Genomic DNA, 21,237 nt, shown 5'->3' with positions numbered 1-21,237 from the left:
CATGCCTTGTGAGGATGACCACATGTGTACATTGTTCCTTCATGTAATGTTCTGGTGAAAGCAGAGCCAAAAAGAAAAAAATGAAACTTAAAAATTTAATGTATGCCAGTACACTTAAAATCCCAGCATTCGGGAAGCAGAGACCAGAGGATAACGGTTCGCGGACAGCTTAGTGAGGTCCCTTGCAACTCAGTGAGACTCTGTTTCAAAAATGAAGAATAAAAAATTATGGCTGAGGGTGTCACTCAGAGGTAGAATTCCCCTGGGTTCCATCCCCAGTACTGCAAATAAATAAATAAATAAATAATTTAATGTAAATTATAGTTGTAAAACTAGATTTTTTTGTTTTTATTTTTGGTTGTACTGGGGTTCCTGAAAGCCCTTCTACCTATGGGCTACACTCCCAGACCCATTTTATACTTTTTTATTTCTGGAAACAGGGTCTCTTAAACCACAATGGCTGGCTTTGAACCTGCACGATCCTCCTGTCTCTTTCTCCCAAGCACAGGGATTACAAGCGTGCACCACCACACTTGGCTAAAACTAGCTGTTTTTGAAGCTGGGCATGGTGGCGCACGCTTGTAATCCCCACGCTTGGGAGGTGGAGACAGGAGGATCGTGCAGGTTTGAAGGCAGCCTCAGCCACTGAGTGAGGCCTTCAGCAACTTAGTGAGACCCTGTTTCCAAATAAAATATAAAATAGGTCTGGGAGTATAGCCCAGAGGTAGGAAGCCTCTGGGTACCACCCCCAGTACCACACACACACACACAAATATGTATATGTATATATATATATATATATATATATATATATATATATATATATATAACTGTTTTTATAAAAAATATTGAATATATACTTTTTAAAAAACACAAAGAAATGCAAAGTTTGCCATAATCCATTCACCCAGAAGAAAACATGATCATAGGGCCAATGCATTTCAGGAAGGAAGGAGATGTTTGGTGAGAGCAGATGCTTTGTTACTGTTATGTGATTTTGGATTTTTGTAGGAGCTGGTGGTGCTCTGCCATCTCCACCACCCCAGTTTAATATCTCTGCTGGCAGCTGGGATTCGTCCTCGAATGCTGGTGATGGAGTTAGCCTCCAAGGGCTCTTTGGATCGCCTGCTTCAGCAGGACACAGGCAGTCTTACCAGAACCCTCCAGCACCGGATTGCTCTACATGTGGCTGATGGCTTGAGGTAACTGGATCATGTTATTTTTTATTCAATACATGATATGTGTGACCCCAAACTCACTCCAAGGCTCTGGAAACAGCACTTCCCCATAACACTATTTCCCACTAACATTTTGCAAACAATTTTAGTCAAATAGCCATTTCCTGGGTAAGATTTTGTAATTTCATAAAATAAAAATTTGAAGACCATGCAGAATCTCCTGGCTGGTGGTAATGGAACTCCTGCTCGAGGGCTCATTATCTTAACACTGATTTGATCTGCCACCCCTAAAAAAAAAAAAATCATATTATGCTTCCAGGTATCAAAAAGAGTGTCAGTTAGGCAATTTTAGTAAGGAACCATTCAGCCATACTTCTGAAGAGGACCAGAGTGATTTGCATTGGGTTCCACTGCATGGCTGTCTCATGTGTCTCAGAGGCACATCCAACCCTGCACCCTGCAGCTAGGTGCTAGATAGAGGCAGAGTGGCCATGTCTTTGGAGAAAAAGAACTGGGATAAATCGCTTCTCCACACACATAGTGACTGTGATTTTATATTTCTGATTATTACCCATTCTTTATGGTCTGTAGACCAAGGCTAATTCTCAATATATAAAGTTATAAGAATTTTGGTAACAATTGAAGACTTCCAAAATTAAATTCCTGATATTCCTCTCCTGTTTCTTCCCATTTCCTGTCACCTGTGGTTTCACCTGGGAGTCATCCTTTATTCCTTCTTCCTCTCTCGTTGCACACCTAATCCTTTTGTAGATCTTTTCAGATCTACTAAAATATATCTTCATACAGCTCCTACTCAGATTCTCTTACTCCCACATGTGTCTGAGCAGTTATTTCTCATTGTCTGACTGGTCCTTCTGTTTTCATCTTTGTTTCGTTAAGTAGCCTGTTCTTCATACAACAGAGTGATTTTTTTGACATAAAAATTGGATTAGGTTTGCTTCTGTTCCTAACACTCTCCTATCTAACTTACGGGTCCCTGTGCCCAGCCATTTGTCTCCCCGAAGCTTCTCAAATACGCTAGATGCTTTATTTCTGATATTTTCTTAACTAGAAGTATCTGATTTCCAGATGTCCTTTTGTTTCACTTCTCATTTATTTCAGGTTTCTTCTCAGAGAGAATCTCCCCAGTGCCCCTGTGTCTCTCTGGCATTGTGTTAATAAAACTTTTGCATCTCTGTGACCACACCATATGACAAGAACATCTTAGAGAAGGAAAGGTTTATTTGGCTCATGGTTTCAGAGGTTCAGTCCATAGTTGGCCAGCTCCAAGGCAGAAACATGGTAGAGTGATATATCAGAAGAAGGCTGCATCTCCCATGACAACTAGAAAGTGTGCATGCACATACACATGCATGCACGCACACACCCCCAAAGACACACACGAGAGAGAGAGAGAGAGAAACCGAACATGCAAGGGACATGCTAAACTCTTCCTGGTGACCACTTCCTCAATCTTTGTTCTACTTCCCATTAGTCTAGTCAGCTATCAATAGAACAAGCAACCAAATAGATTAACATATTGATGAGATCAGAGTCCAGATTATCTAGCCATTGCCTAAAAGTCCTCTGAACCTTGCTCAACTGGAGATTGTGCTTTTAACACAGAGCTTTTAACACAGGTCCAAATCCTGACAGGCATCTATACCTCTTATTGCTGCTGTGTATTACCCATGGTTTCATTTTTAAAATATGTTTTGCCAGGAGAATCTAAGTGATAGGGCAGATATTCATCTTGCTCACCCTTCTATCTATGACACCCAGAACAGTGTCCTCAGAAAATGTGTGTTTTTAGTGTGGAATAAGGAAGAGAAACATTACCTGGCATGTAGTACCTATACATGGAGGAAAATCTCTTCTTTCTCTTCTGAAGACTGAATAGGACTTTGGCCCAGAATCTAGAAATAAAAATGGACAGTAAGGAAAACAAATATCCTCTTCTCCAAATAAAGCCAAATTCAGAGAACATATCTATGAATAGTTTAGAGAGAATATAATACATGCATTAAATGAGTAGACTTCTCTTTTTGTAAGAGTTCAGAAACTATGAAATCCACACAGACTTTTTAATATACCAGATGCAGGGATTTGGATTCGGGTTGACGTATCTGCTTTTGGACACCAGGGGGAACCTTGTGTTAAATCAATCTAGGGAAAATGCAGTTTAGGCTCCTTTATTCTGAAAGCATCGCAGTCATTCTGCTTAATTTAACTAGCTCCAGGTCCTTGCTTACCCTTATTTTGTTCTTTTGCATAACCCCCATAGAGATCGTTTATAAAGTAAAGACTTGCTGTTTTTTTCTTATTCAACACTGTCGAATAACCTCATCTCTAAAACAACTGAGGCTAGCTCTCTGCACCCTTACTTTACATGACAAGTCCAACAGTTTCTGATGAGGTCAATGAAATCTCAGCATATTTTTCTGTACTTTGTCTCATTTATTCTTAGCATGATGCCAGGGTAGCATCTTTGATTTTGTGTCACAGGAGACATGTAGATTTCAGTAGCTTTCAATCTTCTACCAGCACTAAGTATGCTTTAAAAACTCAGCATTAAGGTTTATTATCCCATGCATATTTTAACATAGAGCTGTAACTATCTCACGCTCCTTTGAGGCCCCTGGATGACACAGCTGCTTCTAGCAGCGTGTGAGAACTGCCTTCACATTACATAGCCTCTCCTCAGCGGTGTCACTGCCAGCTGTTAGCTCATATCTCCAAATCAGCTATTAGCTTATATCTATAACTTAGTCCATTCCTTTCTGCTCTTTATCATAATTATAAACTCCCTAAGAGACTACAGTCACCTGAATTTTCCAAAATATCCTGAATTTCATTATTTTCAAGTTTGAGTTTCCTGTCCTTGTTATTTCCCCCTCCATGAATCCGTGCTTTCTTTCGTACTCACCACTTGCCAGGACAGGATCCTTGTAGTCACATCCAGACCAATGTGGTCTTCAACCCTAGAACAACTATTTATTACTTACTGAGTCCAATTCATTAGTTCACTGGGTCCTTGAAGCTCTTTGTATGTGTATGTGGGGGCAGAGGAGTATTGGGGTTGGACCATGGGGCATTGAACATCTGACCTATACCCCTAGCCCTATTTTATTTTTTATTTTGAAGCAGGGTCTCACTAAGTTCTTTAGGGCCTTGCTAAGTTGCTGAGGCTGGCCTCAAACCTGAAATCCTCCAGCCTCCCAAATACAGGGATTACAGGTGTGTGCCACTTTCCCCCTGCTTTGAAGCTATTTTACATAATCTTTTTCAACAATTAATTGATTTTATGCCACTACTGCTGCCTTAGTTCAGTATCTCCAGGGAATGATTAGAATATTTCTCCTATAACAATATGTAATTCTGCTAGAAGGCCCTGGCTTCCCCATTTTTTCTGCCAGGTATATTCAGACTGTGGCATAGCATTAAAAACTCTCCACATATGCCTCTTGCCTTCCTCTTCAGCCTGTCACCACTCTGCTACCCATCCTCTGCAATACGAATGTGCAGAAGGGGTGAATTCACACTGACATTCATATCTCTGTCATTCTTCTCTTTCCACAAAGCTCTTTTCCCTCAGTGATGCGCTCACACCCCACCTCTACTGTGCTGCTCCATTCCACAGAGGGAGCCTCTCTCTGGGGTCTCTTGTGACTGCTCCATGTAGGATTTGTGTTAGGTGCTGAGCAGAGAAAGGGAGAGCTTTGTCATGTGCTGAATCCTCAGCCTGCAGGGGAGGGGCAGCTCTGCTCTCTTTACCTCTCTGCTTTTCTGCCTCCTTCCCCCACTGGTATTTGGTTCTTAGACATTTCTGTAATCCTCATTAACCACCTGTCTCTCCTAGATGGTAGTAGTCTTAAAAGCAGAAATACAAAAGTGGCTTTGTATCCCCTAATGACCGGCCGTCATAGATCCCTAAGAGATATTTGGTTAAGGACTGAATGCATTCTATTTTTAGAATAATTCTATTCCGATGAGATAAAGTTGACTTTAAGTTAGGAAGAGAAGGATTTCTTAGCGATTTTCATGCTATTCATACACTTGTGATTAAAAATGACTGAATATAGTTTATTTTAATAAAATATTTGACAATTTTCATTGTCACACAAGGTATAAATTATGGTTGAATTATTGTCAGGAGTGCAGGATCTGTATTTATTACTATTTCAAAAGCTATTATGCCATTTTATTAGGAGCCATTAAAATTGTGTCTTTTAAGATTAAATTCTGTAATTGAAGATTGTAACTAACCCAGATTATTATTTTTTTTAGCTGTTGGGAAGTATCTGAAAGCATCTGTTCTGTATTTCTCTATATATTGAAAGCGGCAAGCACTTCTATGAAGGATTCGGTGTTGTAGAACTTGGCTTTAAGATTCTTCTTCTTTTTTTTTAATCTCCTAGCTTTTTTCTTCAGTGGGGAAGGAATAGCTAATGCCCTTTCAGTAAGCCCTTTGTAAATTCTTCTTTTAAGCCCATTACTTATTGTTAAGGTCAACTTAATTAGCATGTTTCTCTTATTTATCAGCCAAAAAAAATGTATGTGGGAATGAATAGGTCTAATGTCAAATGTCCTAACTACATCCTGGAAAAGAGAGAATCTGCTGCCTTAATTGGTGCAGTTAAATGATACAGCCTCTCAAGTCTATGCCGTCATGCAACAGAAAGTTTAGGGTGTTGGTCTCTCTTAATCCCTACAGCACTAAGACTGGTACTGAGTAATGGAGTAAATATTTATTCACATAATCTGAACTAGAACTGAAAACCACAGGTAAACAGAGGATTTAAATGCACCTCCATTTAGCCTTGTGAAAAATTGCCCTGTCAAAGCAGGCTGCAAATGCCTGTGAGATCAACAGGGCAGGGAAGACAGAGTTTGGGATGTTGTAGAAGACTCAGGAATGGTGGTGACAGACACATTAGTTGTTGGGCACCGTAAAGTCTTTGATCATGTTTCTAGAGTGGGTAAGACTTGGTTGTGATGAAAACTTTGTTATATATGAAGTGATTTTTATTATTTGCTTGAAATGACCAATTCTAGTTGCTTATGGTGGCATGGGCCAATCTCCGATTAAAAGGACTTTAACATTCCTCAACATCATTTTCGCCCAAGACAAAATTTTTTTTCATTCTCAGTCCAAATATTCTTGGTTAACCTTAATTCATAACATAATTGAGTTTATATAAAATTGTATCATTAAACAGATGAAGAGGTTAGCAGCTAGAAAAAGTTTTATGATTTTGTTATTAAAAAGTAGAAAATATTCTCTAACACAGGTGAAAATATTTTAGCCAAAAAATAAAGAATAGTGCTAAAGACAATATAAAAACCTGATTATAGTTTCCAGAAAAATAAATGAGAATTACAACGAAATCCTACTAACATTTGTGTGTGTGTGTGTGTGTGTGTGTGTGTGTGTGTGTACACTGAATATTGAACCCAGGAGTACTCTGTTGCTGAACTAAACTTTAAGTTTTATTTTATTTTTTAACTTTGAAACAGGGACTCACTAACTTGTTGAGTCTGGCCACCAGCCTGCAATCCTGCTGTTTTAGCCTCCCAAATATTGGGATTACAGGAATGCACTACAACACTCAAATTAACCTATTTGTATTTTTTAAATAGTTAAAATAGTAATTTGATCATTGAGAAAAAATTAGAATTCCCTTTTCATAATTGTTAAGATAAAAGAAAAAAGTCTCCAAAAGTTATTTTGCCTGAGATGGTTGCGTCAAAGTTTTAACCACCCAGTAGGATTTATTTTATTTATTTATTTTTAATTTTTTTATTGGTGCATTGTAGTCATACATCTTAGTGGGATAAAAGGCTTGTGTAGACACACATGCACACATCACCCAATTAACCCCTACCCAATCCCCGCCCCATACCCTTCCCATCTCTCCTTCTCATGCTTGGCTTAGTGATTGACTTTTGATATGTTTGTTTAAATACGCCATGTGATTTAGAGAGTTTCCCTCTTCCCCCTCCCATTCCCTCAGTTAGATCGAAATATTTGCTCCTCTATAGGATCTCCTTCTTCATCTAGAGTTTCCCCCTTTGCCCATTTATCCCTAGATTTTGCATATTAGGGAAAGCATCTGATTTCTTCTTTTTTTGTTACTGACTAATCTCACTTAGCATAATGTCCTCCAGTTCCATCCATTTCTCTGTAAATGATGTAATTGTATTTTTCTTGATGGCTGAGTAAGTTCCATTGTGTACATATCCCACAGTTTTGTAATCCATTCATCTGTTAATGGACATCTTGGCTGGTTACATAGTTTGGCAATAGTGAATTGTACAGCTATGAACATAGATACACATGCCTTAGTTTGGTAGTTTGGTTTCCTTTCTTTTGGGTAGATACCCAGAAATGGTATTGCTGGATTGAATGGTAGATTTGTTCCCATTCTTCTGTGAATCCTCCATACTGTTTTCCAAAGTGGTCGCACTAATCTGCAATCCCACCAACAATGTTTTAGAGTTCCCACTTCTCCACATCCTCGCCAACATCTGTTGTTTGTGTTTTGAATGACTGCCATTCTAGTTGAAGTTTGGTAGTTTGGTTTCCTTTCATTTGGGTAAATACTCAGAAGTGGTATTGCTGGATCAAATGGTAGATTTGTTCCCATTCTTCTGAGGATTCTCCATACTGTTTTCCAAGTGGTTGCACTAATTTCCAATCCTACCAACAATGTTATAGAGTTACCACTTCTCCACATCCTTGCCAGCATTTTTTGTTGTTTGTTTTTTGAACGAGTGCCATACTAGTTGGAGTTAGGTGAAATCTCAAGGTAGTTTTGATTTCCATGTCTCTGATTGCCAATGATGTTGAGCATTTTTTCATGCATTTATTGGCCATTTGAATTTCTTCTTTCATTAAGTGTCTATTTAATTCACTTGCACATTTTTTGATTGGGTTATTTGTTTTCTTAGTGCTGAGTTTCTTGCATTCTCTGTGTAGTCTAGATATTAGTCCTCTATCTGAGGAGTAGGTAGCAAAAATTTTCTCCTATTCTGTTGGCTCTTGATTGAGGTTCTTGACGATTTCCTTTGTTGTACAGAAGCTTTTCAGTTTCATGCCATCCCATGTATTGATTTGCCTTTTAGTTTCATGTTCCTTTGGGTCTTGTTGAGAAAGTTTTTATCTGTGCTTATGTATTGCAGTGTTAGAACTATTCCCTCTTCAAGAAGCCGCAAGGTCTCTGGTCTAATTTCCGAGTATTTGATGCATCTTGAATTGACTTTTGTGCAGGGTGAGAAAGTGGAATTTATTTTCATTTTTTTGCATATGGTTAATTAGTTTTGCCTGCACCATTTGTTGAAGAGGCTATCTTTTTTCCAGTGTACGTGTTTTGCCCCTTTGTCAAAAATCAATTGGCTGTAAGTATGTGGATTTGTTTCTGAGTCTTCTATTCTGCTCCGTTGGTCTATGCATCTGTTTTTGTGCCAGTACCATAGTGTTTTTATTACTATGGCTTTGTAGTATAGTTTAAATTCAGGTATTTAATGCCTCCTGCAGGGTTTTTGTTGCTGGAACTACTTTAGGTATTCCGAGGTTTTTGTTGTTCCAACTGAATTTAAGAACTGTTTTTCTATGTCTGTAAGGAATGCTCTTGGATTTAATGGGTATTGCATTGAATCTGTAGATCACTTTTGGAAATATAGCCATTTTGAAGATATTTATTCTGCCTATGCATGAACATGGAAGATCTTTCAATCTTTTAAGGTCTTCTTCAATTTCTTTTTTTAATGTTTTATAATTTTCTTTGTAGAGGTCTTTTACCTTCTTGATTAAGTTTATTCCTAAGTATTTTATTTTTTTGTGGGAAATACTGAGTGGAAGTGTTTTCTGAATTTTTTTTCAGTGGACTTATGGTTGGTATACAGAAAAGCTTCTGAATTTTTATTTTTTATTTTTTGGTGGTATTGTGTTCCTGGATGCCCTTCTACCTCCGGGCTACACTCCCAGACCTATTTTATACTTCTTTTTTTTTTTTGGTAACAGGGTCTCTTAAGCCAGCGCGGCTGGCTTCAAACCTGTGCGATCCTCCTGTCTCTGCCTCCCAAGCGCGGGGATTACAAGCGTGTGCCACCACGCCAGGCAAGCTTCTGGTTTTTTAAGGTTGATTTTGTATCCAGACACCATGCTGAATTTGTTGATAAGTTCTATAATCCTTTAGGTTGATTTTTTTGGGTCTTCTAAGTATAGTATCATGCCATCTACAAGTAGTGAAAATTTGAGTTCTTCTTTTCCTATTTGTACTCCTTTGGTTTCCTTCTCTTGCCTTACTACTCTGGCTAGAGTCTCAAGTACCATATTGAAGAAAAGTAGTGATAATGGATATCCTTGTCTCTTTCTTGTTTTTAGGGGGGATTCTTGAAGTTTTTCCCCATTTAATACGATGTTGTCTGTGGGCCTATAGTAGATTGCCTTTATGATATTGAGGTATGTTCCTTCTATTCCAATTCTCTACAGTGCTTTTATCATAAATGGATGTTGGATTTTTTCAAATGCTTTTTCAGCATCTATTGAAATGATCATGTGATATTTGTCTTTGGTTTTGTTTGTATGATGAATTACATGGATTGATTTTCATATGTTGAACCAGCCTTAAATCCCTTGGATGAATCCTACTTGGTCATGGAGTATGATTTTTCTGATGTTGTTTTTAATGTGTGTTGCTAGTATTTTGTTTAGCAGTTTTGCATCCAAGTTCATCAAAGATATAGGCCTGAAGTTTTCCTTCCTTGAACTGTCTTTATTTGGTTTTATTACTAATGTGATGTTGGCTTCAGAGAATGAATTTGAGAGAGTTCCATTTCTTTCTATTCCATGAAATGCATTGAGGAGTATCAGGATTATCTCTTCCATAAAGGTTTTATAAAATTCACTTGGGAAACCGTCTGGTCCTGGGTTTTTCTTTAATGGTAAGCTCATTATTGCTGTTTCAATATTTTTTATTGCTATTGATTGGTTTACATTTTCTGTATCTTCTTGACTCAGTTTAGGAAGGTTGTATTTATCTAGAAAGTTGTGAGTTTTCTCCAGATTTTACATTTTGTTGGAGTATAGTTTTTCAAAGTAGTTTCTGATAAGTCTGGATTTCTACACTGTCAGTAGTGATAACTCCTTTTTCATCTCTTTTCTTCATAATTTGGATTGATTTTCTCTTTTTCTTTGGTTTATCTGTCTTGTTAATTTTTTCAAGAAACCAGATTTTGGTTTTGTTGATTTTCTGTATTTTTTTAATTCTCTACTTTGGTGATTTCTCCTCTGATTTGATTAATTTTTTAAAAAACATATCTTCCCTTGAAATTTTATTCTGCAATATCTCATAACTTTCAGGGTCAAAGTTAACACAGAATTGTTGGTGTTTTGCCTAGTGGACATACTTATTTAAGGAAATTATGACAAAATTATTATACTGCAATTACACTTTAATAAGATTTTCTTTTCATTTTCTGTAGATATCTCCACTCAGCGATGATAATATACCGTGACTTAAAGCCCCACAATGTGCTGCTATTCACCCTATATCCCAATGCGGCCATCATTGCAAAGATCGCTGACTATGGGATTGCTCAGTATTGCTGCCGGATGGGGATAAAAACATCAGAGGGCACACCAGGTAGGAGACAGAGTTTGCTAGATAATTTTCAATAATTCTCTTTGCAATTTACATGACCAGTGTTCCCAGAGGGAATTCAGGAGAGTCAAAAAACACAGTAGTCCACCACAATGAGAGTAGATATTTGTTGGAATAATGGTGGCCATTACATTGTATGTTTTAGGCCAAAAAATGATAACAATAAACTGCTGTAGTTTTCCAGGGCAAAAAAAAACTAAGAAAAAAGAGAATATTTGATGTTGAGTTATATTTTTAAAAATTAGATACTATAGAGAAAAAAGTAGCACTAAAGCTTGAATCTAGGTACAGTGACACTTAACTAAAAATGAGCAAACCAAATTTAGGTGCAGAAACTTTTTTTATAACTGTGAAACTCAAAGAACTCGAAAACCCCCCAAATTTGTTATAGTTAAACTGAACTTGATGTTTACAGTATTTCTTACAGTTAGTGTTAATATGCATGTGTTTCTCTGAAGAACTAGAAACAAGTTTGAGTACAAAGGGCTGGCCTTAACCCCAATGAGGGTTGATATAATGTGAATTATTTGCATTATTACTCGACTTCTTAAATATAAAAGTAGTACATATTCCTAAGCATTTGTGGCTCTAAGAGTTTTGCATAGAGGCTTTGACCTGAGTTTTCTTTCTGGCTGCACTCTTCTAGATAGATGCACGCTTTCTTCTTATAGGTTGATACAAGAGTCTAGGGCTTTAGATGTTGTACTTTAGTTTTCTTTCTTTGTAATGTATGAGTTGTAAATACTTTAGTGCTTAAAACTATCTTGTTGTCCAGGATAGTGAGATGAATCTTAGTCGTCGTCGTCGTCGTCGTCGTCGTCGTCGTCGTCCTCCTCCTCCTCCTCCTCTTCCTCCTCCTCCTCCTCTTTCTTCTTCTTCTTCTTCTTCTTCTTCTTCTTCTTCTTCTTCTTCTTCTTCTTCTTCTTCTTCTTCTTCTTCTTCTTCTTCTTCTTCTTCTTCTTCTTCTTCTTCTTCTTTTTTGGTGGTACTGGGGTTCCTGGAAACCCTTCTACCTCCGGGCTACACTCCCAGACCTATTTTATATTTTTATTTGAAAACAGAGTCTCTGCCGGGCGTGGTGGTGCACGTAATCCCCGCGCTTGGGAGGCGGAGACAGGAGGATTGCACAGGTTCGAAGCCAGCTGCGCTGGTGTAAGAGACCTTGTTTCAAAAATATAAAATAGGTCTGGGAGTGTAGCCCGGAGGTAGTAGGGCTTCCAGAAACCCCAGTACCACCAAAAAAAAAAAAAGAAAGAAAGAAGAAAGAAAGAAAGAAAGAAAGAAGAAAGAAAGAAAGAAAGAAAGAAAGAAAGAAAGAAAGAAAGCAGAGTCTCTTAAGCCAGCACAGCTGGCTTCGAACCAGCATGATCCTCCTGTTTCTGCCTCCCAAGAGCAGGGATTACAAGCATGCGCCACCACACCCGGCGAATCTTGGTTATTATATAAAGTAAAATATGGCCATGCTACATGCCATCATATCTATGGTCTCCAGAACTCTCTGGCTTTGTTTTTGTTTTTGTTTTTGTCTTGAATTTGAAAGTTGTTTTCTGGTATCATTCCTCATCCATTTTTTCCTTTTTTTAAGATCTTGCCTATTCCTGTTGTTCTACTATTGTTGACTAATTTTATTACCAGTGACAATATTTCCTGTGCCATCCTATACTTTAGCATTTTCCTGGTCTTTTGTTCAGTGTGTGCTTCCCAGTTCTCTGTCCACCTTATGGAATCCTCTCTCCCTTTCTTTATATAATATTTAAATATCTTTAATAAAGATCTATTGTTTATATTCTAAACAAAGCATATTAATAATGTATAGTGATAAAAATTGCTGAATAAGAACTAGAATCATGATAAAGAGTATTTGCCAATGATTTTTATATATACAACTTTGATAAATAAACCAAGATTATCCTCTGAATACATAGGAAAATTGAATGTAAATTCATCATATGGTGAATTGTTCTTTTATGTGTGGGTCTGGAGATGGAACCCAGGGGCATTTGACCTCTGAGCTACACCCCTTTCCCTAATTTTTATTCTTTATTTTGAGAAAGGGTATCACTAAGTTGCGGATGGCCTCACTAAGTAGCTGAGTCTGTCCAAGAACCACGATCCTTCAGTCTCAGCCTCCCGAATGCTGAGATTACAAGCGTGCGCCACCATGCCTGGCTGGTGAATTGTTTATATTTAGGTTAGAATATCTTTTCAGCATCTTAAGAAATGTGTATGTATATTTTCCTAAAAAAAATTTCAACAAGAAATAAACTTGAGATTCCTCTTTTTTTATACATTATTTATTTTTATTGCATTGTCATACATCTTAGTGGGGTACAAAATGGTAGAGACATATATGTACATATTATTCATTTAGCCCTTTCCTACTTCCCACTCCATTTCCTCCCTCCTCCCCTTTTCTCATATTTGGATATGTTTCTAAGTGTACATTATGTACATTAAGGATGTTCCATTTCCCCTCCCCCACCACCCTCACTTAGGTCACCTTATTTGCTCATTGAAGGTTTCTCCTTTGTTGTCTAGAGTTCCTCCTATGACATATTTTCTTCCTAGATTCTGCATAATAGGGAAAGCATCCAATTTTTTACTTTTTGTGACTGACTAATCTCACTTGGCATAATGTTCTCCATTTCTATCCATTTTCTTGCAAATGACATCATTTTGTTCTTTTTTTATGGCTGAATAAAATTCCATTGTATACATATCCCACAGTTCCTACTTCTCCATACCTTCATGAGCATTTTTTGTTGTTTGTATTTTTTTTTTTTTTTGGTGGTACTGAGGTTCCTGGAAGCCCTTCTACCTCTGGGCTACACCTCCAGACCTATTTTATACTTTTTAAAAATTTGGAAATAGGGTTTCTTAAGCCAGCGCGGCTGGCTTCAAACCTGTGCGATCTTCCTGTCTCCGCCTCCCAAGCACGGGGATTAGAAGCGTGCGCCACCATGCCCGGCTGTTGTTGTTTGTAATTTTAATGATTGCCATTATAATTGTACTTAGGTGAAATATCAAAGTAGTTTTGATTTGTGTCTTTCTGATTGCTAATCATTTTGAATATTTTTTCATATATTTATTGGCCATTTGAATTTATTCTTTTGTGAAGTGTCAATTTAGTTCACTTTACCATTTTTATTGGCTTTCTTTCTTTCTTTCTCTCTCTCTCTCTCTCTTAGTTACACACACACACACACACACACACACACACACACACACACACAGTTTCTTCTTTTTTTTTCAAGGCCAGTTTTTATAAGGCACAAACTAGTAGAATTTGAAGGCTTCTTGAAAGAAGAGATATTTAAACAGAGGAGGAATTAACTAGGATTAGTATGATTTAGAGGTAGTAAGGAAGATTACAGATTAAGGAATGAAAATGTCTAGGTTATTTGCTTTCTTAACAAGCTAGCCTCCTCTCCTTCAGATTGTCTTGATAAAAGTCCCAGAAGTTCTTGACAAACTCAGGGCCTTTGCATTCGTTGATTCCTCTTTGCAAAATGCCCTTTTTCTCCAGACCTATGCAGAGCAGGCTTCTTGTTTAAGGCTCAGCTGTAATGTCACCTACTCAGAGATATCTTCCCTGACACCCAATGTGGAGTAGCAACCTTCCCAGTCAAGATGCCAACCCTGTCCTGTTTCTTTGCTCACAGCTCTTACCAGTGTCTGAAATCATCTTGTTTGTATTTTGCCTCCCAGTTTATGTCAGCCTTCCCTACCTCAAAACCTGCATCCCAGGAAAGCAGGCAACTTATCCATGGTATTAGCTTCAGTGGCCCAGGGCCCACCACCAAATGTGCATGATTGACTGAACGACCGGTGTAATTGGAGTGAGCATTCAGTGAGAAGCAATCCTGTCTTCCACGAAAATTTGCAGCAGGGTTCTCATGCACAGACCCTATGCCCACCCTTCCATGGGTTTCCCTGCCCAATGGGAAGCTCCTGAGACCTGCTGAATAAGACCCAGGATCATAAGAGTTTTCTCAGGTTTGGGCTGAGATCCCCTGGGAAGGCAAAGGAGGCCAAAGGTATCTGGTTAAAGCAGAAAAGTGGAGGCCTAGAACTCCCCCTTCCGTATACTCTAGGAAGAAACCACCTTGCTTTCCTTTGTGTGTCTGAGATGGCTCATTTCATTTATTCAGTGTCAGGAGTACCTGCCACAGCCCTTTAACCCCTGCACAGAGACACAGAAGTGACAGGAAAAGGTAACAACTCCAAGTACCCTCTGACCCGGGTGTTCTGCGTGCCACCGAGAATCCTAGGGAGTGCCAGTGGCCTGCTGTGTTTGCACTGAGAACAGTAGGCTGAGGCTGCATCCGGGTGCTTCTTGGTGTGCACCTGTGCACTGATGTTTAGAAGGCAGGAGCCAGACCTCCAAGATCCTTGGCTCTGGGATTCTCGGTATTTGACTGTCCTCCTGGCCTCAGCTTTCCCATCCACACAGCCAGGGATGTGGGCAGGGAGATTTCAAAACTTTCATCCTTTCATTTTTGTTGGTTGGTTGATATTTTGCATGTGAACCTAGTCACTCTGTGTGCTTCTGGAAGGTTTCATCCACTGGGGATTGAATTATTTGTTTTCATAGTGGTGAGTTTCTTAAGTTTTCTGTATATTCTAGATATTAGTCCTCGATCAGAGGAGTGGTTGGCAAAAATTTTCTTCCATTCTGTCAGCTCTCTGTTGAGGTTCTTGATCATTTCCTTTGCTGTACAGAAGCTCTTTAGTTTAATGTAATCCCACACATTAATCCTCCTAATTTCTTGTGCCTTTGGGGTCTTGTTGAGAAAGATTTTTACCTGTGCCTATGTGTTGAAGTGTTGAACCTATGCCCAGCTGCAAGGTTTCTGGTCTGATTTCCAATTCTTTGATCCATCTTTGATTGACTCTTGTACAGAGTGAGAAAGTGGGGTTTTTCTTTTCTTTTTTTTTTTTTGCATATGATTGATCAGTTTTTCCAACATCAGTTTTGAAGAGGCTATCTTTTTTGGCCCCTTTGTCAAAAATCAATTGGATGTGTGTGAATTTGTTTCTGAGTCTTCTATTCTGTACTGTTGATCTATATATCTGTTTTTGTGTCAATACCATGCTGCTTTTATTACTATGGTTTTGTTGTAGTATAGTTTGAAGTCAGGTATTGTGATGCCTTCTGCATGGTTCTTGTTGCTGAGAACTACTTTGGTTATTTTTATTTTATTGTTCCAAATGAATTTAAGGACTGATTTTTCTGTCTGTGAGGAATGATCTTGGTAACTTAATGAATATTATGTTGAATTTATAGATTGCTTTTGGAAGAATGGCCATTTTTAATATATATATATATTATATATTATAATATAATATATATATTATATATATAATATATATATATATATACTGGGGTTCCTGGAAACCCTTCTACCTCCGGGCTACACTCCCAGACCTATTTTTATACTTTTTTATTTGGAAACAGGGTCTCTTAAGCCAGCATGGCTGGCTTCGAACCTGCGTGATCCACCTGTCTCCGCCATCCAAGCGCGGGGACTATAAGCGTGCGCCACCATGCCCGGCTCATGGATTGTTTTTTAAAAAAGATATACTACGCCGGGCGTGGTGGCGCACGCTTGTAATCCCCGCGCTTGGGAGGCGGAGACAGGAGGATCGCGCAGGTTCGAGGCCAGCCGCGCTGGCGTAAGAGACCCTGTTTCAAAAATATAAAATAGGTCTGGGAGTGTAGCCCGGAGGTAGAAGGGCTTCCAGGAACCCCAGTACCACCAAAAAAAAAAAAAAAAAAAAAAAAAAAAAAAAGATATACTAGCCTTGCATCCCTGGGGTAATCCCTACTTGGTCATGGTGTATGATTTTCTTTTTTTCTTATCTTCTTTTTTTTTAAATTAGTGCATTGTAGTCATACATCAAATTTTTAAATAAATTTTTATTGCTGCATTGTAGTCATACTTAATAGGATAAAAAAGACTTGAGATATACATGCACACATCACCCAATCAGCCCTTACCCAATCCTTAACCCCTCCCGGCCCCTCCCTCCTTCCCATGCTTGGTTTCTTAATTAACTTTGATATGTTTAAGTACATCATTTGCTTTAAAGAATTTCTCTCTTCCCTCCTCCCATTTCCTCAGATAGGTCACTTTAATTGCTCCTCTATAGGATCTCTTCTTCATCTAGAGTTCCTCCTTTGACCCATTTCTCCCTAGTTTTTGCACATTAGGGAAAGCATCTGATTTCTTATTATTTGTGAATTTTCACTGCAAATGTCATAATTTTGTTCTCCTTTGTGGCTGGATAAATTCCATTGTGTATACATCCTAGAGTTTTGTAATGCACTCTTCTGTTGAAGGACATCTTGGTTGGTTCCACAGTTTGGCAATGGTGAATTGTGCATCTATGAACATGGTTGCTCATGCATTAGTTTGGTAGTTTGGTTTTCATTCTTTTTGGTAGATACTCAGAGGTGGTATTGCTGGGTCATATGGTAAGTTTGTTTTCCTTCTTCTGAGGATCTTCCATACTGTTTTCCAGAGCGATTGCATTAATTATTGTGTGTGTGTTCAATTCCAACTTACTTTTTTTTTTACTTTATTTTATTATTTATTTATTTATTTTCAGAAAAAATCTATCCTAACATGAAATATGAACTCTAAACACCCAAAACAATCTTGAAAAGGAACACAGCTAGAAGATGTATAATTTCTGATTTCAAACCTTATAAAGCAACAATAATTGGAACAGTGTAGTACTGCTATAAAGGCAGATATATAAATCAGTAGAGTAAAATAAAAAGCCTAGAAATAAATTCTTCCATATATGGTCAAATTATTTTTGACAAGGTTTCCAAGAACATTTGGTGAAGGAAATAATAATGTTTTCTCTAAATATTGTTGAAAAATAACAATTACATGAAAAGGCATAAAATTGGACCCTTACCTAACACCATATACCAATATTAACTCAAAATAGATAAAATACCTAAATGTAAATCTTAACACTATAAACTTTTAGAAAAAACCTGGGTCATAAAACTTCACAACATTGAAATTGGCAGTGATTTCTTAGATATGATTCCAAAGGCACAGGCAACAAAAGAATAAACAAACTTCCTAAAAAATAAAAAAATATTGTACATCCAAAGACAATGCAAACAGAATTAAAAGTTACTGATAGAATGGCATAAAATATTTCCAAATGCTATATCTGAAGGAGTATTAATATTCCAAATAGAAATCCTAAAAATTAGCAACAATAAAAGCAAACAATACAATTAGAAATAGGTAAAAGACTAAAATAGGTACTGAATCTCCAAAGATTTTATATGACCAATAAACACATGAATGTCACTCATCATTATCATAATATAACTAATCTTTAAGGAAATACAAATAAAAACTATAGTGAAATACGACTTCACATTTGTTAGGATGACTACTTAACAGGAATTACCTTGCTCCAGCCCTTTACCTTGGATTTGTTACTCTCTTTACTTGTAAAGTATGTTTCTTGTAAGCAAAAGATGGATGGATTCTGGTTTTTAATCAATTTTGTCACTTTATGTCTTCTTATTGGGAAATTGAGGCTGTTTACATTCAGTATGATTATTGAGAGGTAACTTTTAATTCCTAACATGTTAAGATTTCATTTCTGTTTGAAATACTGTTTATTCTTCTTTGCTTAGTTGTCTGCTGAATGGAAAATCTTGTTTCTCTGGTTCAGGTGTGTATTACCTATTTCTACTTTGTAGTTAATCTCTTTGAGTATTTTCTCTAGTGCTAGTTTTGAAGACATAAATTCCTTCAGTTTCTGTTTGTCATGGAAGCCGCAATGCGGGCTGCTTTCTTTTCTGGTCTCTGATTGTTCTTCTAGACTTCTATTTCTCTGTCCTTTATGTTTACATTTTTTATTTCTCTGCTGTTAGTGTTTTCTGGCTATGAAAAGCCCTGATTTTGTGGCAATACAGATCAAGTGTTAGCAGGACTCGTAAACTCTACTTTTCTTGGTTGCCATTTTTCCGGAAGTCTTGTAATCATACATCTTAATGGAATACATGATGTTAGAGGCATATATGCACACATAACTTTAGCTCTATCTTGATGTGTTTTTTATTTTGAGGTATAATGGCAGAACAGTTTAAATATGACCATGGAACTTAACAGAATAATTTATACTTTGTGCCTGGGGTAGCAGCATCTTACGGTGTGACATTCCTATACACATATAAGCATTTTATCCAAGTACAAATGTTAAAAAGAGAGTGGTATAAGTAATTTACAATGCAAAGGTATATAAACACTATAATGTTATTTTTCTTCTTGAATAATTTTTGCTGCATATCAAATTCAGTTACATGTTAGTATAGCACTGATCTATAAATATGAGTTTTGGTAGCTCCCAATGAGAGAGAACTAATGTGTAAGCCTGAATATTTTGAATAACTTTTTAAATATCTGCCATGGATGGTAAAGACAAAGAAAATCTAGCATTCAAAGAACCTATAAACTTAATTCTCAAATATCTCCTATCATTTTATTTCTTTTTTGTGTGATATTAGAGATTGAACACAGATGCATTATACCTCTGAGCTACACACCTAGCCCTATTTTATTCTTTATTTTGAAACAGGGTCTCACTAATTTGCAGAGGGCCTCACTAAGTAGCTGAGGCTGTCTGAAAACTGTGATCCTCCTGTTTCAGCCTTCCAAGTACTGGGATTACAAGCGTATACCACCACGGCCGACTGCTTTCTTATTTTTGAATGGACAAAGATAAAGAAAATGTTGAAATGAAGCTATGTTTGTTATAGTATTATGGTTTAAACCAATTATCAAAAGAAAAATCCACCAGGTAATTGCATATTTATTTTATATCAAGATGAAATCCTGATATATACATCTCAACTTTATAATTCAAGAATGTAGTTAAATATTTCTGAGTTACTTGAATTACCATGATAATAAGGAACCTTATATTTTCTTAAGATGGACATGCTTAATATTTTCTAACATTACATGTAAGCATAACCCCCCCCCCCCAAATGAGTATTCTCTAAAAGTTAAATGGTTGAGAGCTGGTAGCAAAAACCATCATTTAACATATTCACCCAGAGTAGAAAGAACGTAAAAGTAACTAGTGTGTGTGTGTGTGTGTGTGTGTGTGTGTGTGTGTGTGTGTGTGTATGTGTTTGGTGGTGGTACTGAGGTTCCTGGAAGCTCATCTACCTCTGGGCTACACTCCCAGACACCTATTTTTATATTTTTATTTGGAAACAGGGTCTCTTAAGCCAGCGCGGCTGGCTTCGAACCTGCGTGATCCTCCTGTCTCCGCCTCCCAAGCGCAGGGATTATAAGTGTGTGCCACCACACCTGGTGATAGTAACTACTGTTTAAATATCTAATCAAGTAAAAAATTAACATGACCCAGTGAACTGAAATTAGAATACTGCCATTTCAGTATGAATATTTCTGACATTTTTTCATATTTTGAAAATGGGCTGTAATGTAGTTTATGTTTTGGTGTAAATTACCTTCTAATTCTAATACCTGATTACATATTTAATGTAAAACTTTGGTAGTCACTCACACATTATTTACATCCTCTAGAAAATAAATCATGATTGTTTGAATTTATCATAGTTAACTGTCATAAAACATTGCTAGATATGAAAAGCACAAAAATGGAATGGAACAAAGAATAGAGCTACCAAAAGAACTAGTTGAACATGATAACATGGGATAACAGATTCAAAAAATAATCAATATCTTTTTTTCTTATATGAAAGAAAAACCTCTGATTTTGTTCACATTAGTATCACACTCAAGATGATGGCAACCCTGTGTTCTGGTATTTGAGAGTCTTTAATATAAAGTACTGGGCAAGCACTTTAGTAAACATACAAATGATAGTGGTTAGAAAATTGGAAAATTACTGGTTACAAATTAGTAACAAGTAGATTAGATTTGATCAATAACCAGATTTGTATTTTTAGCCAGATTCATAGCATATTTGTAGTTTTACAAAACTAACAGAATAATGAAGAAAACAAACACAAAAAAACAACTGCCTCACTTTTAAAACTACACCTAAATTTGCTTTTATGAGGATTACTTTATGCAGAGTTTCTGCTGGATGAAGTATCTAAATATTACAGTATTTTTCCTCATATCTTTTTATTGGTGCACTATAGTCATACATCTCAATGGAGTGCAAGATGGTGGGGGCATACATGCAGATATCACCCAATTAGCCCTAACCCAATTCCCTTTTCATCCCTTCCCCTCCCTCCTTCTCATATTTGGCATAGTGATTGGCTTTAATATGTTTGTTAATGTACATCATGAACATTAGAGAATTTCCTTCTACTCCCCCATCACTTCAGGTCACCTTATTTGTTCATCTAT

General features: G+C 37.2%; 1 protein-coding gene across 1 annotated transcript in view; it reads left to right on the top strand.

Moving 5' to 3' along the window:
• Positions 1-21,237, top strand: part of LRRK2 (leucine rich repeat kinase 2) — a gene marked incomplete at both ends in the record, with an annotated part of 199,740 nt that overhangs the window by 129,430 nt on the left and 49,073 nt on the right. Inside the window, 2 exons of the mRNA XM_080706299.1 lie at positions 1,012-1,202; positions 10,665-10,825. Of these exons, the coding sequence (XP_080562425.1) occupies positions 1,012-1,202; positions 10,665-10,825 (352 nt within the window). The remainder of the gene's footprint in view (positions 1-1,011; positions 1,203-10,664; positions 10,826-21,237) is intronic.

This window comes from Muscardinus avellanarius (assembly GCF_963383645.1).
Source record: "Muscardinus avellanarius genome assembly, chromosome: 11".
Classification (NCBI taxonomy): domain Eukaryota; kingdom Metazoa; phylum Chordata; class Mammalia; order Rodentia; family Gliridae; genus Muscardinus; species Muscardinus avellanarius.
The sequence above is the reverse complement of the archived record's forward strand: the minus strand, read 5'-3'. Positions and strand labels throughout refer to the sequence as shown.